At 41.6% G+C, this 17536-nt stretch overlaps 1 protein-coding gene across 1 annotated transcript in view; it reads right to left on the minus strand.

The window, feature by feature from the left end:
• LOC109475269 (dual specificity testis-specific protein kinase 2-like) overlaps positions 1–12483 on the minus strand; it is a 37819-nt gene extending 25336 nt beyond the window's left edge. The window contains exon 1 of the mRNA XM_019775870.1: positions 11551–12483. Within this exon, the coding sequence (XP_019631429.1) occupies positions 11551–11784 (234 nt within the window). The 5' untranslated portion in view covers positions 11785–12483. The remainder of the gene's footprint in view (positions 1–11550) is intronic.
• Between the last annotated feature and the right edge of the window lie 5053 nt (positions 12484–17536).

The raw sequence follows: 17536 nt of genomic DNA on the forward strand, positions 1-17536 counted from the left end.
AACCCGCTCAGACTGAGAACTGGACGACAGAAGACAGGAGCAGTAGTCCAGATGACTCAGGACAAGTGTTTGAGTTGCCGTCTTTAGCGTGTCACCCGTGAGAAAGTCACGTGATCTAGCAATTACTGCTAGAGCACTTGCCATTTTGGATTTAACCTTGTCAAGGTGTTGGGCTAAGGTTAACTGCTGGTCTAAAAATAATCCTAGCAGTTTCGCCTGCTCTACCTGTTCAATCGGCTTATTGTGCATTGAAAGCTGTAGGGTAGGATTGTGTTTTAAATTTGTGTCTACTTCCAAAGACTATGGACTTGGTCTTGTCGACATTTAATATTAGTCTGTTGGCTTGAACCCAGTCGCTGATGTACGTCAATTCAGACTGAAGAATGGTCTGAATATCCGCGGTACTAGGGCCAGCAGCTGACGGGGTTGTATCGTCTGCATATAATACAATGTCGCAGCGTTTTACAACTGTGGGTAGATCGTTTGTATATATGCAGAACAGTAGTGGGCCCAGACAGCTACCCTGTGGAACACCGCTATTGATCTCTGTGTAAGCAGAGATGTCGCCATTTACATAAACAGCCTGCATGCGGTTTCCCAAGTAACTGCTCATCCAGCAGACGGCTGAGTCAGCAAAGCCGTAACTTCTCAGCTTGGCCAGTAATATTTGATGGTTGACCACATCAAATGCGGCACTAAAGTCTAAAAGCACCGCGCCAATCATGTTCCCCTTGTCAATTTCGTCAAACCATTTGTCCGTCAACTCAATCAGTGCAGTTGCGGTGGAATGATGCTGTTTGTAAGCATGCTGATGGTCAGACAAAATAGCATTGGAGACAAGATAGGATTGTATCTGTTTGTTGCATATTTTTTCCAGTATTTTACTGAGAGCAGGCAAGAGACTAATCGGGCGACTGTTGGGGCCTGTCAAAGGAGAGACTTGTTCTTTGGAAGAGGTATAATCTTAGCTCTTTTCCATTGTGTGGGGAAAATCTGTTGTCGTATAGAGCAGTTAAAAATGTGACAAACTGGGCCCGCTATGTAATCGGCGGCGATTCGCAATAGCGTATTGTCGATGTTGTCAAACCCCGTGGATTTGCTGAGTGGAAGTGAATTTAGCAAATCATATACATAGCCCACTGTTACACCATAGAAAGGAAAAAGAACTAGTTTTTTGATGCCATGAGATCCTTAACCGGTGCAGTGACTTTATCTATGTCGACAGGACTTTGTGATGTAAGATTCTGTACTTTGTTAACGAAGTACTCATTAAAATGTTCCGCAATGTCCTTAGGTTTTGTCAGTATTTTACCGTTAGTCTCAATGAACGTTGCGGTTCTGCGTGAGTTTCTGCCGAGTATGCCGTTAATTACTTGCCAGAGCTGTTTGCTGTTCCTGTCTCTGCAATGTGTTTCTATTAATTCTTTGTAGTGTTCTTTCTTCTTCTTCCTGTTTTCTCTAACTACCACATTTCTCAGTCGTTTGTAAATTTCGTGGTCTGATGGAAGACCAGAAGACTGCCACGTTCTTTTAGCGTCATCTCTCATGTTCATTAGATCTCTGAGGTCCTCATCGATCCAATGGGCCGGTGATCACCTCACAGATCTCTTACGGACGGGAGCATGTGTGTCTGCGACTTGTGAGAACAAGGACATGAAACAACTTAAGGCATCGTTTACATCGTCTTCATTATGAACAAGGTGCCAAGGCACTAATGCGATATCTTGTAGGAAGTTAGATTGGTCAAACTTACTGTAAGAGCGTTTAAGAGTGATAGTAGGGTGTCCCTTCGGTACTTTGGTTTTACGTGTAGTGTGGACTAGGTTATGATCTGTGTAACCTAGCGGGACTGATTTTGTGTTGGTAAACGTGTCTGATTTATTAGAAAAGATGAGATCTATGCATGTTCTAGATATGTGATTGCCATTGGTCTGCGCTATTCTTGTCGCCTGCTTAACTAATTGTTGCATGTTGAGTGCGGACGATTCCAAGTGGAGTCTTCCCCTCAGGGGACAGCTGGTATCAGACCAGTTGATGTTAAAGTCCCCTAAAACTAAGACTTCACATTCAAACACAATACAGAATATTTCATATCTATACAGAAAGACTACAAAGCACAATAAAAAATATTTTATTTATTAATCTACACAGAATAAGCCTTCTTGCATCTTAGAAATGAATTATCTGTTGAACAATATCCACTCTTGTCCCTTGGGTACTACAATAGTGTTTTTAATTTCCGCCATTACTAGAAGGAATTCTTGGAAACTAATGAAAACTTTTGCTGTAGCTTTTTCTAAGATAGAAAGGGAGGTTTTTATGATCAGAGCATTTAGAATTGCTTTTGAATCAATTCTGTAGTGTATGACAACAATCCCACCTAATGTCCAAGCAAAAGGCACTATCAAATTGGCCAGGCAGTACCCATTAGCCAGAGGAGTGTCCATTAGCCACCGAAGGATACAGTCTGTCAATGGATACTTCCTGGCCAATTTGATACTGTCTTTTGCAGACACAGAAACATCTGCTCGGAAATAAACTCCCACCATCCTTGCCAGTCCATTTTTGTCCAAGGAATACTCCTAAGACCACTTGAGGTAAACACCTGACATCTCGCACACATCTTAAGCACCCAACAGGTGGCCCAACTGCACTAACAAGAAACCGCAGGGGTCTTGAGTAAGCCTACAGACAAAACAAATCTTTGCTATGCTTGTGTGAGACAGAAAGACACGGGTATTACATGCATGAAACACACATTTATTACTTTTACATCTAATGCAATATGTTGGATGTTATGTTACATCCAGATACAGAAATAATATTTTGGGTGGCTACACTGTGGGCTTACATGATTGCATGTTTCTATTTGTCCAGATAGAATAGGTTGACAGCACTTGGGTAGGGGAAGATTGACAGGCAGAATGACAGGAGACCAGAAGTTTAAGAATCTGGCTAGGAGAGTGACACAGGAAACTCAGAAAGCCAAGGATCGAAGAAAAAACTTGCAAGCCACGTGTTCTACATTGAACACAAGAAGCAATGAAATCATGACCCCTTTCTAGCTGGAAATTCCTGAACTGTTTGGGGAAGAAATCCATTAGGCATGGAGATTTCTCAGCAAACTGTTAGCAGAAGGAAAAGACCTGGTCGACATGTGAAGTGTGACAGATGTCTCCCAGGGGAAAAGAAGACAGTTCCAGAGCTTTAATACTTTTTTCATCATACCTGTACTGGTGCAGGTAACAATGAAAATTAGCTACACTAGATAACTTTTACTTTAAGTGATAAGAATTTATGAAGTATGGATCATCATACTTGAAAAAAGTAAAAACTGTTCAAAAACCATTGCAATTATTTCTGAGAGTTTATCATTTTCTCATCTAAAACTCCCTTACAACCTTAAAAGGATATTGTAACTCTAAAATACTAACTCTATGTCATCAAACAAGTGGCAACAGCAGGATATTTTTTATTCTCTAAAACTTCTTGTAACCTGATCAAAGTGATGTACTGAGGTACAAATTACACTACAAAGTGTGGACAAGAAAAGTTATCCTTCCATGTGATGTGATCAGGAAGTTTACAATTCAGCAGCATTCATGTGAAATATATAGGATAATCTCAGGGAAGAAGGAAGTGGATTTAATACTAGTAATATGGTGTACATACATTGTAACAGCTGTTATTCTAGACAAAAGTTGTAGTAAGTTGGTTGTACTCCTGAACCATTTGACCCACTTTTCAAAGTGACAAGATGTTGCAATACGTGACAGCTGACAATCACAATTTGGACTAAACCACTGAGGAATTGGGGGTTTTTAGGGACTGTCTCCACATGTTTAGAAAGTTCAGCAGTCCTATAGAAAAGTTGTAAAACTAGTACTAAAAGATGAACTGGTGAATTGAGTTTAGGAAATTTGTAGTTGTACATGTATATGGCTGTCTTATTCTTAAACAATGATACCAACTCAGCCTTCTCAAAACAAGCCGGCTACCGGCGAAAATCGCCGCCTACTCAAATTTTTGCGCCGGCTACTTTCGTCAAAATTTTCAAATTTTTGCGCCGGCTACTTTCGTCTAAATTTTCAGAAAAACAAGTAAGCTCCGTTACATTTTCTCACAAACTTCACCGGCTCATTTCTTCTGACGAACTTCAGACAAATTTCTGCTAGCTTTCTGGATCTACGAGCGGCCCGCGGCCGGCCAGAGCGGCCGAAACTTTACGGGGGGAGGGTCTCGTTGGGGGCTCGAGTTGTATCCGCGGAGCTGTATCGCTCGAGCTAGGCGGAACTTGCTTCGTAAACTCGTTGCTCACGAAAATTTATCAAGCCGCTACCTTCCCAACTACTCCCGGCACTAGTATTAATAAACATTCCTGCTACAAATAACTAGTACAAATCACGTCAAAAAATATCAAGACATGTATAGAAGCGTGTTCATATCTTTCATACACAGTTAGAAACACAAGACAAATTTTCAAAAACAAATCGCCATCAGCGAGATTTCACAGCTGTTTCATTCATCAAAAGTTCTTGTCGATCGTAAAATGATCACTCATCTGTTGTCTCCACTAGTGTGGCATTTGTAGCTTAATCACGGCTAGCCAAAAATCAGCGTCAAAACCCCGGAATAAAAACACGCACACTCCGCATCGCTGTACAAAAACAGGAGCTTTCAGGCGCCATCTTGTCATGAATATTAAGTAGCAGCGTGCGATCGACGCTGTGATTGGTTCACCTCACATGACCTGCGTTCTGATTGGATAAGCGATGTGGCCAGCAGCCGGCAGCGCGGGAAGATTTTTCTTCGCCGGCAGGCTCTCGCCGGTGAAGAAGAGACACATTTACGCTGCTTTCTACGTTTTTTCTACGACTACTAAGCAACATCCTATTAAAGAAATACATAATTAAAAGAATTTTCGGGAAGATGTATATTTCTCTACGCCGATTTTTGGCCATTTTCTCGTAATTTTCTTGTTCAAGGAACCCGGAAGTCAGTGTACCGGGACGCGGGGTGAATTTCCATAGGGCATTTATGGATCGCACCCCGCTAGAATTAAACCGTCAAAACAGAAACAAAACTTCCAAAAAGCGAAACTGTGACATTTTTTCACATCCCAATGATTATTTTTTCGATCAAATTGACATTTAAATATGCTTTCTTTATTTTTCTGCATTTTGTGGCCGGGCGCAAGGACCGCGCGTAATACGATCGGAGTGGCAAACAATTTTAATACAGCCTTTTTCCGGAATTATTTGTGCACGAACAGTAAATTTTGGAGCCACAAGATTGCCATAAAAGCTGCTCAGAATGTACCAAAAACGATGTTTAGGGGTCTAATTTTTACGATTTCCTCCGGGGGACGGCCCCCCGGACCCCCCCAACGGGAGGGGGGGCCACCCCCCTCCCGTACCCTCCCCCCTGCGAGCCGCTGCGCGGCTCGCTTCGAGCCACTTCGTGGCTCGCCTGCTACTTTTTCTTATCAGCCACCTACTCTAAATTTTTTTGAGAAGGCTGCAACTAATTGTGGACAACAAATTGCCAGTGTTTTTGATCTAGAAGGATTGCACAATAATGTGAAATCAATCATCAACTTTCTTTCAGCAACTTTCCAATGGTAGAACTTACCTTTTAAATTTTCTCTTGCCCAAATCTACAAACTGTACTATACATATCTGAGTTTTATGACTATTAAGTGTGTTGCTGATACAGAATAAGGTTTACAACTATCCTTGTTGTTGTTGTCACTGCACTGTCTGTTATGTTGTTGATAAATGACAAAACAAACATACAGACACACACCCATTTGTCAAACAACGGAGAACAGAGGTGTTCACACAAGGTCATCCTACAAACACCGTTTGAACAACCCAACTTCAAAGAAGCCACATAACTCTCAAGACCGAATACCCAACTATGTGTGATTGTCCCTTATATTCACTGATACTACATCAGTACATGATCTATTTTATAATCTTTGTAGATATACCAACAATGCACAAATTGTACATTTTACTCAGAGAGAGGGGAGGGGAGCTTAGTGAGGCAATCCCGCGATGTTTACACCTAGATATCCCCATCTAATCTGCAAGGGAATCGGAAACGGGAACAAAGGCGTTTGTTTACATCTGGGCCCAGGTGACCCGTGTCACTGCGCTCCAGTACAAAAGGACAACAGTGTGTACCAGAGTTCCACTGTGTAAAAACTAGGGTTGGGTGTACACAGTGACATACATGTATGTAGCACCGACAATTTCCAACTCAACTGGAACGAACAAATGGCAAACTTGTTTTTCACTTTCAAGCAAACAGTATGACATTTTAGGAGAGTGTGACATTTCATAAATCTATATGTACCTTACTTCACGAGAGTTCCCCTGTGTGAACTAGGGTTCACGAGTGACATACATGAATCCACACATATGTATCTCGAGATCATATACATTGATTTTGTATAGCCAGTGAGTGCTTTAGTGAATAATTATAGTTTTATCAAGTTTCAATCTAACTATCACTTCTCTTATATTCTAGATCTCAGAATCCTGTTTTAGAAACTGCTGATACAGCAAAACCAGAGCACTTAACCACCTGGCTAATTTTGGAGGCCCTTTTAGATAATTGTTCCCATTGACACAAGCATTAAAAGAATCCTGTCTATACCATAGTGACCACCTGTCCACATAGACCAGATTTTATCAGTCTTCTTGGCAGTTTTTACTGCACGTGTACATGTACATGTACAACCAGAAGCCACACAGGATATTTGCACAAGTCCACAGGTATTCTGACTCTGAGAGCGGCACTTCACATAAGGGCGGATATCCACTAGTAGCTACACTAACAAAGCGAAATATAGGTCAGGGTTTTTAAGAGGGGTGAATAGTAAAAACTTCGGTCACGAGATTGACCTTGTATCCTAGTAACGTTTGAGTTATGCGTCTTCCATGCAGTCACAAAGACAAAATACCATTAGGCCATAACAATTTAATATCTTGATTCTCGGATTGCCGCTTCATCTTTTTCTTATTTGCAAAAAAATGTACATTGTAAAGGTTTTCACAGATATAGGATCATATAGGTATGCTATTGAATAGAGCTGATTCAACTTGTTACGTAAAAGAAAATTGACTTTGAAAATCCAGCTTTTCTGCATTGATATGGCTTTACGTAACTTTTTAAAATCCAACCCACACACTGGGAAGAACATCCCTTGTGGTAAAAACACATACTGATGTATTCATGGCTACACACCAAGGAAGGAAGTTGAATAACGAAGAGCTCTGGTGCAACTCCCATGGAACATTGACTACACAGAAATTCAATGATGGCGATCTAAAAGTCTACTCCCACACATTAACGTCACAGGTAGCTTGTTTCATAAGATGTTTATACATGACTTCCAGGATCTGTGCACAGCCATAGGGAGAAATACACCACCCACATACAAAATCCTGTGCAAAGCTAGCTTCTGCTATTTTTAGGCATTTTGAGCAGGTACCCAAAGAGATTTCAGGGCAGTAGAACTGGATTTTCAACATCAATTTTCTGGTTTTTGCTACCCCATAGCTTTATAATATGATACAGTATCTGTTACAATGTAAAGCAAGAAGGTGATGTCACAGAACGAAAATGGTTGCCTATTTTGTATCATAGGCTGGTTACAGCTATTTATTGGTGGTACCAAAAATCCTCACATTGCTTGTTTCTTGGCTATTTCAAGTATGAAGAAAATGTTGATGAAAATGTGCTAAGAAATGGCAGTAAATGTCAATATCAGACAGATTTCCTCATCTAGATTCTATTTCATGTTTTGCCACCCTGAAATTGCTTTGGGTGCCTTATAAGACAGGTTTAGCTATTCTAAACAAGGTATCAGTGGTTGGGGCTTAAAGCTCTCTTTATCTACATTCCTATCTTTCAGAAGAACTCCTAGTCTGCAAATTCCCATTCAAAAGAAGGAAGCGAGCAGTTAACTTTTAAGCATGTTTTCTTTTCTAATTATGGTGTTTCAGCTAGTTCATTATCACTTTTTGAATAAGTCCCTTTTAACACAACAAATACGGTTAATCTTAAAATATCTGCAATGGTGTTAAACTTTTATGTTTGTGGGAAACAAAATGCAAAGACAACAGATTTTGTCAGTAATCGAAAATCACAATTGTATGCCCACGGTGAACTTTAAATACTACCAACACATCATTAAATCACAAAATTAAGTCACTGCAAAACTAGATGAATCTACAGTAGATAGCAGAAGAGAAAGCGAACCCCACTCAACCAGTAGACATAACTTCCTGTTTGGACCAGACCACATTTTGTTGCCACAATCCCACAGGTTACCCCCCTACTCGTTAAAATGCACTCTTCTACTGGTCCATACGACCATTCGTTTTTCACATCTATCAAAAGAGACATCTTCATTAGCAGAGCACCATTCACGCCGTGTCAGTAGAAAGAGGACTGCCCCCTAGGCACCCCATTTTCTTCACATTATCGGTAAAGCCCAATGACCCGGCGGTCATCTTGTCTATTCAAATCTGACAACAACAACTGGAGCAATGAAATATCACCTTCTTGTGTTCCATTCAAGTCTTGTATGAATTGGTCTTCTAAGGAACTATTTCTCTAAAACAATTTTTGCTAGTATAAACCTGATTGACATGGACAATTATATATACTGTATGAATGCAATATGCAGTTCTAACGTACATATTTTCATTTTGCAGTTTTTTTAACCCCCAGGATTAAATATTAGTGGTAGAAATTTCAAATGTGTACACTGTTGATGTTGTATTCTATGGGCATTCGATTGAGCCTGATGCAAACAATAAATAAATGTATCAATAAAATATATTTTTGACATCTATACTCACTCACTTACTCACTAAGTCAGTTAGTCAGTGAGTGACATCTGTACATGTCTGGGGAATTTGTATGCAAGAGCTGTGACAGACTGAAATAATTTGTGAGTGTTTGGTTGTCACAAGATATTTCCATCATTTGAAAGACACCATAAAAGTCATGCTACATGATATGAATAATATAATGTGACAGTGCCGTGCAGAATGCCTGTGCATTGAGAATCTGTTTGACCTAGATATGAACAAATGGTGGAATCTTCAATGTCACCCTCAAAGCAATATTATGCTCTCCAATAAGGAGTAAACAGTAATATACTAACAATGAAGAGATATCCAATCCAAGTTTCTGAGATGATATTTCAATCAGCGAGGGTGTTCTTTCATGTCAAGTGCGTATCATTTGGAATTCACGTAAGACAGTCAATTTATTGATGAGTACTTATCAAAGATATTGCAAACAAAATTCAAATTTTATTTCCATCGTGGCATACACGCAAAAATGTGTATTTAGTACGGCTCCATAAAATTGCTGTATTCAATGATTATACGATATGGTGTAGGAATAATAAATTTATGGTACTGCACCCCAAACATAGTCCTATAAAATTTGTCCCTACATCAAAACAACCCAAGGGCATAGGCACAGAAATAACCGTAACCCAAGTACACTGAGATGGCTTCCATATCCAAGTCGGGGAGATCCTGTGGCCTTAAACTTAACCCAGAAACTCAACACGGTCTCTCCCAAATTTCTACCAGATGGGGCCTTAAAAACAAGGTTGCATTGTTCCTTTTCTATTCCGCATTTATACAAATTTGCACAATGAATAAGCATGACCAAATGTTACTGGTAGATTTGTGCGTATACAGGGCTCAGCTGTATTAAAACAGAGCATGAAATTTGTTTAAAAATGGGACACCTGCCACCATAGTACATACAAATGTACCCCGGACTAACCTTAAATATTCCGTGTCAGAATCTGATTTCAGAAAACGTACAAACAGGCACGTCGTACACATAACATGAACGACAAGATACATATTAATTCCACCTCGTAGCACACAACCTTATTTGGCCCTTCAAACTATTGGATATCCTCAATTTCCTTATTTACAGAAAATGAAAATGGAAGTGCTAGGAGTTGTGCTGTCCACATTAACCTATTTCTGACGTGCTCAATACCCAATCTTCCTAGCACACATTGACTGCGTTAGGTATCCATCACTCAAAGCTTCCCTACAGACAGCTTAGTCATTACCCTGAGTGACATTACATGTATGATCGACACATTCTCGCGCCATGGAAACTGAGGTATCACCGTCTGCGAACACACCCTGAGCACACAGGGTAACATGCCCACCCCACTTACTACATTCCACTCAAACATGTTACAAACACTACTCTGACTCAGGGCTTGTCTCAAAGCCTAACATTTCATTTCTAACAATATTAGTTCAATATGTATTGCTACATATTGATAATTCAATCAATACTCTTTCTCTAAAGAGATGATGCAATTGAAAATGATGGTACAGCTAAGAGCTTCAGTTTCAGTGACATCACAGGCCAATACTAATAACATGTAACATTCTTTAGAATGATTCTTTCAATATTTCTGCTCATCAGACCTGACAATACAAAACAAGTTTGTCACGACTGAAAACAGTTACACGAATCTTTCTTATGAATTCATTCTATTCTATGGTTGAACAACAGCCATGAAAAATACCAATTTCGAGAACAGCGTGTAAAAACTTTTGAGACCTGTCTCAGAACCACTGCTACTGCCAGAAACATCTGCGAATAAGGAGCTAGTTTCAATAAACCAGAACTAAAGTAAAACATCCTGTTTCTTTTCTGGAAGTCTGCGGCGAAGGTGAAAATACCCAAACAGCCAGAGGCAATGTGGAAGGCATGTGTGTGTAGCGCCTTTTAAACAGGAGCACCAAAACATTTTGCGCAGATACCCAAGCATGTGAAAAATCTTAATGAGTCTGTGTATTGTAATGAGAAAATTACAGGGTGGGTAGTGTGTTGGGGGTATTGGCAGATCTGCTGCAGTGTTTGTACAATAAAAGGCCTGCCCCAGGCCAGGTCACAGATCACAAGCACACTGACTCAGAAAGTAAGCAAAGTTTCATGTGCCAATATGCAATGTGTACTCAGAGTGCAAAGGTAGTGTTCTAGAAAAGACTGGGAGGACGAATTTTGGCAACAGTGTTTTAATAGAAGGGCGGACTTTTTTATTTGCCTTGCTGTAGTGTAATGAGCTGAGGGCTTGTGTTACTTCAAACGGTTTCCATGCGTGTTTTGGTTGCGGAGGAAGCGTCTGGGGAAATGTTTCTGTCTGCCAAAGTTTTGAAGAAAAACAGGACACGCCTATCTCTAAGTACATATCAACACCCACTTTCTCTCGTCCGATTTCTCATCGACATAACAAAAGTAGCCAGCAAAACCAGCTCGACAGAAATACACAAGGGCATTCAATTTCTAATACACATTCATAGAAACTGTCAACAATTTTTGTTCCGTTCTTGTGGTTTGGTAAAAGGCCAACTTTATCAATAAGTTTTTATACCCTTATCTGAAAATGGCCTGGTGGTGACAACTGCGCACTTTCTCACCCTTAACAATATCGGCGGCGGCTTAAGACTTCAAGACGTAGGAATAAGGAGTTCTACACACCTTGAAGACGTCTGAGAAGAATCCTGAGCCTATCTTGTCGCAGACGAAGTCGTCTAGGCGGGCCAAGTTGGACACGGCGGTCCGTAGGGCTTGGCAGGACGCCCCTGGGATCAGCTTCGGTCTCTTTCCCGGGGTAGCACCGTAGGAGTTCCAGTCCTGTACGTCGTTTTCCGCACACGGGATGTACGAGTAGATGGTGTTGCGTTTGGTGCGTGATTCCTCGCGAGAAGCCATGTTGTGGTGAGTCGTCGTCGCCAGATTTGAAGAAGAAGAAACAGAAATCCAAGAAGACTGCGGTGGGAGGATTGGATTTTATCTCCGTGCACCGCTAGGTCGGTCTGGATTCAACTGGCCAGGCCACGCCGTCCCAATCACAACAAACAGGGGATCCAGTCCGCGGTCTATTTCAGGAAGGGATTTTCATGACTAATGTCACGTCGAGTGTCTTCTTCGGGTCATCAGTTCACATGTTGTGTTGTTGTGATGGTTGGGGGGGGGGGGGTGGTTAGTTGCGATACGACGCCAAGATCGAACGGAGGATCCCAAACGCAAACGTTGTGTAGGCTCGCTCCCTCTCCAAAAACAGAGCGAGATTTCTTGCTCACAACCTGGCAATTTGTCAAAGCTGTAGGCTAGCTACGACAAGTGGAAAACAGCCGCTCCATCCACAGTTTGTAAAGCCGCGGCCAGTATCAGGACCGCGAGGCCGTTGCTGACACAAACAAGGCTGGCGAAGCCCACCCACCGGTCAACACCTCGCGACCTCACCGCTCAACCTTGTCCCGGTCGGCGCTCCCGACAGAAACCAGCCTGGAACTCAAAAACACGGCAGAACGATGTCGTGAGGTTCCCCTTGCGAAACGTCCTGGCAAACGGGCCACAATCGACCCCAGTCTCCGTTTTCAGACGAAAGAAACGAAGGCGCGAACGAAAGAAAAACGCTTCTCATCTCCAAGCTGCGGCCGCCATAGTCGCAATGCATGCCGGGTACGAGGGCGGGGACCGCAAACCTCTGAACATTCTTTCAACTTCGGAACAAAGAAAAGGTAAATATTTTTGTCAGGCTTGGTCATGCCCTTTGGTCATCGTCTCTTGCCGCTCAAAGAGGGTTACAGAAGAAACGTCTTACTAAAACATCTATTTAAATTGCGGGCCTAAAATAATCATTGGTGTTTTTCACCATCTTCCAATGAACAAGCAGAATGACTGCTTTCGGTATAAAATCTACGTCATCCAAGGGTTCACAACGAATGAATGCTAGAAGTACCTATATATTTTCAACATTTGAAGTATTGTGACTATATCCATATCGACAAAGGCGATTTCAGGTTTTAGTACGCATAACGTTGCATCTATGCCTTATGTACAATACATGTAACTTTTTTTGCTTCACATTGTCCCAATGAATCACCAATATTAAGTTAATACATGTAGTCTTTAATACGTCACATACTATTAACTTTATTGTTTTTTGTCCGTCCATTTGTTTTTTTACCGATATGTAGATTTGGATGCATGCAGTTACTGTGGGATGTAATGCCATACTAAAGTTACCTATACATTTAATACGATGTCATGCTTACTATATCATACTTATAATGTCGGATGATTTCTTTTGGGTGCGACAATGGACGACGCCAAATATATGACTCATTGTGACGTCATTGAACTTCGAGACGTTCCCATGGCAACCGGCCGGGTGAACGTCGGGTCGTTTTCAGGGGTTATCTCAAGTGACGTCACCTTGACTCTTCCGATCCTCTTACAAGTTACATGCGGTAGTTTTGACTGTTTTATTTCACGAAAAAAAGCGTATTGCGTCCTTTATCACTGATATTGAATAAACTACTGTATCAACGCACTTGTACCCTGTGTTACGGCTAGAGGTTTCATTTTTATTTTATTTGGGGCATTGCCCATCGTTTCCTAGAACTGGGCCACCGCCCGTTGCCAGGGACCCGTTTTAGAATGGCGCCAAGGCCAGGACAATATCAATGTCGTCCTGACTAGGCCATGGTGAGTCGCCCTGGGGTGACCGGGGGGTAACGCACGTCTGATGGTAAACAGAGAACGCGATTTAATTAGTGACCTTGTCAAGTTCAGATGTTTGAAGATGACAGGTTATGTGTAACGTTACGACTGATATTGTTAAGCCGATGGAATAATACCAACGCAAAATCTATGCGGGTTTGTTTATTTGTTTTCATAAACGTACTTGTTGCTTAATACTAGTAAGCCAGAGAGGTGATTTCTTAGAGACACAGTACTTAAAAGTTTCCTTCAGCTACCAAAGAACCTCTTGGTCAGTGGGCTATCTAACCCAGGTCTTGTCTGCTATTCTGAAGGATCCTAAAAAGGTTAGTTTACAGTCACCCAATCTGTGTACGCTCAACTTCATCATCATCGGTGACTACTCTTTGGTGTTTTCGCTATCCTGCTCAGTCTGAGAGTACTGGCAGTAGGTTAGGCAAGGTCATCCGTTTTACCACATTCGGATGGTTGAAGTCATTTGGATGAGCAATAGCCATGCATGCTGCAGTGTTACGCACAGCTGCTAGATGTCGTGGGTGCGCATCTTTGCAGCATCACCAGGATTACAATATGCTGCTTTCGCAAATCTCTAAGCAGATCACACGGTGGCAAGGCAGTATCCATTGGCCAGAGGAGTATCCTTCGGTGTCTCATGGACACTCCTCTGCTGGCCAATGGATACTGCCTTGCCACCGTGTGATCTGCTTGGAGATTAGTCTTCTCTGGGTACGAGGGTGGAGACCACAAAAACCTCGAAACATTCTTTCAACTGCAGAATTTCAAGTGAATGAAAGGTAATAACGAACTGTAGCGAGTCCAGAGCACCAAAGCTATATGTAACAAGTTATGGTTACTATGAAATGTTTTAGGCATCAAACAAAAATGATGTTAATAACACGGTAGTGACATGATGGAAAGCGAGTTCGTCACTTAGTCGTTAAGGCTTAACTTAAGTAAGGACGTTAATTTATATACCTTTTATGAAATGACCTCGACTTAAGCTAGAACATTATGTCCTTGCTTAGCTTCAGCAAGAACATTATGTACTTTTTTGTGACTTAAGCTGGAACATTATTCTTGTGCCTTCAAGTAAGTAACGCATGAATACGGCCAGATGAACATCACTTGAAAACAGCTTGCACTATTTTGTTTTCAAATTCACATGGGGCTTAGTCCTTCTTACACTTCAGACTTTCTGAATTGACCGTCTTGTTAGTGCAAGGTAATTCTATTTTCTATGGAGTTATGGATGTTTGTGTAAGATGACACAGTATTTGCAGGTTGACATAACAACTGTGAACGCTAAACATCATTCCCCACATCAGGATGTAGCCAATTGCAAACAAGTTACTTAGAGTAGCCTAGTTTGCAGGCTCTACGGCCGGGCTCTTCGGGGAGCATTTCTAACGCACTTTTTCCAGAGTTTCTGGCATATCACCTCTATTTATACAGGGGTGTTTTTACCAGCCCATTGCGTACGGTAAAATAGAATTAAAGTGATAATATCAGAAATAAAAAGTCCACCCCTCAGAAAAAACTTAGAGGTAGAGGCTGCTAAGGAGACTATCTGCTACTTCTGGTCCTCACGCCTTTAAAGCTTAAGAAGGGTATTACCGGTGCACGTGGCCTTACCCTAGTCTCTATAAGACTAACTGCGCTGGCCACATATAGGAGCATACTAGTATTTGCCGGGGGAGTTTGGCCGCCTTGGGGTTTGACTGGCCACGCTGTTAGGAAAGAACCAACCATCCACGGACTGCCTCCCTGGCCAATTTTACTCTCCTTTTTGCCTAATACTACGATAGGTTTTTCCGTAGAAAGGCCTGGTGGAGGCTAGCTTTACCCGGTTTTCACTTCACTGACAACGCGTACGCTTACTTAGTAGCAACGCGCGCCCTCACTACTGCAACACGGGCAGCAGCTATGGACTGCAACACGGACAGCACAGTACTGTCAGCAGTCTGCCTTTTCATCTTCTTTTTTGCTGTACCAGGACCCGTCAGTGGAACTTGTGAGTACATATATAGCATCATTTTCGTGTCAGAATTTCGGGTAAAAAGGTATACCTTGAATAAGCGTAAATACGCTTACGGTGCTGCAAAAATACAGTATGGATTACGTTGTCTAATGTCCAAGCAGATCAAGACAGTATCCAAATTGTCCAGTCTGTAACAAATTTAGGTGAGAAATTGTTACAGACTGTCTTGCCCCAACGAAAGATCTGCTTGGAGATTAAACGAAATAGTCCTTATGTAGGTTGACCATGCGTCCCTTTTTCTACTTCATGACACTTTCAGTGACAAAATACATTACAGAAGTGAACCTAAAAGTTTACCTCAATTAAGCGTACGTGTGTGTGTGATGGGGACGTTTACGATATCTCAACGCTAGTGTGCTACGATATTTTCTGAAATGCTGTATTCGATATGAAGCAGTATTATAACAACATTGAACTGAAGAAGTATAATGTGGCGACTAACGTTAACGTTATTTCTTATAAGTATGATAAACGTTGTGATAAAACGTAAGGATACACTATACGGTAGCACGTGAGTTACTACATTCTTCGTAGCTATTTCTAAAACTATGTCTAAGGGGTTTGACTTCTCTTTTTTAGACTATGGAAGACGTAATGTCCCACCTTTTCTAAAATTAGTGGGTTTTGGGAAGTTAAAAGAAGGATAGTTTTTTCCTGGTCTGTAAGTTTAGTAAAATTGGGATAAATTGTAGAAGTTTGAATAGTTAACTCATTTCGAGCGTTGCTATGAAAGGAACAATTTGAGATAAAATGTATTTCGTCTTCCACAGCCTTTGCATTACAATATTTACAAATTCTTTCACATACAGGTAGCCTTCTATACCGGCCTCTCTCTATCTCCAAAGGATGGGCGCTAACTCTAATTTTACTAAATGACTGAGCGTAGTTCGAAGTTTGCAAGATTAAGATATAGCGTGATGAACGTTCATGTGTGTTGGTAGTTACATCTTTAAAGGCAGCAAACTGTATATAGTGTGAAGGCTTTGCAAGAGAACTTGTTGCATGGCGATATCATTGCCTATGAAGTTTGTCCCAGGCAAGACATTAGTAAGTGACGTCCAATGAACGTTAGTCTGGGTGTCAGACTGTTGGCAGAGGTAATATACAGGGTATAGCTCCTCGGCTCCGAAAATTTTACGTAGGCACTCTCCTGTACCCATTGGCCGCCACTATCCAACGTGGAGGAATAGCAGCGCTAAAAATCATGGCCATCCCTATTAGCCACTCCAAAACCCCCTACCGACACCTCTGTTTGGAGAATGCCTAGGCACCCCTCAGATAGGTTGGAGAGATAATTTAGCCCCCCATGTGCTGACTCTGGGATCGGAGCTTGTTGCTTCCCCGGCCAGCCGAAGCGTGGCCGAAGGGAGTTTTGTGTCGAGCCGGGGTCTGGCGGCCAGGCTAGATGAACGTAGGGCCGACCACTAGGGACGTCTGTCCCACTCCTCGTTGAGTTGTGTTTGACTCCTGTGTGGAAGTCAGTAAGACAGCTGCTTAGACTGTACTCTTTCGGAAAGTTGTGGCTTTTTTTTCGAAACGTTTTGTTTTACAACTTCGGCTGTAAAAGTTGTGTTTTTTTTTCGGAAAATTTTTACAGCTTCGGCTGTAAAAGTTGTGTTTTTTTTCGGAAAGTTTTTACAGCTTCGGCTGTACTCTTTCGGAAAGTTGTGGCTTTTCTTCGGAACATTTTTTTTACAGTTTTGGCTGTCCTCTTTCTGAAAGTTTTTCGGAAAGTTTGGCTGATTTGTTCGGTGACTACTTGGCAGGCAGACTCGAAACCTTGGTTGGGCACTCATTAACCCTGCCTAGGAGGCAGCTTTACCTCCTTCGGAATGTTTTTCTAAACTTAAGTTTTTTCCTACCCTGAACAAAATTCTCTTCCTACTTTACAAAGTTTACAAAGTAATGTAATTATTA

The sequence above is a fragment of the Branchiostoma belcheri genome, unplaced genomic scaffold (assembly GCF_001625305.1).
Source record: "Branchiostoma belcheri isolate BF01 breed outbred unplaced genomic scaffold, Haploidv18h27 scaffold33, whole genome shotgun sequence".
Classification (NCBI taxonomy): domain Eukaryota; kingdom Metazoa; phylum Chordata; class Leptocardii; order Amphioxiformes; family Branchiostomatidae; genus Branchiostoma; species Branchiostoma belcheri.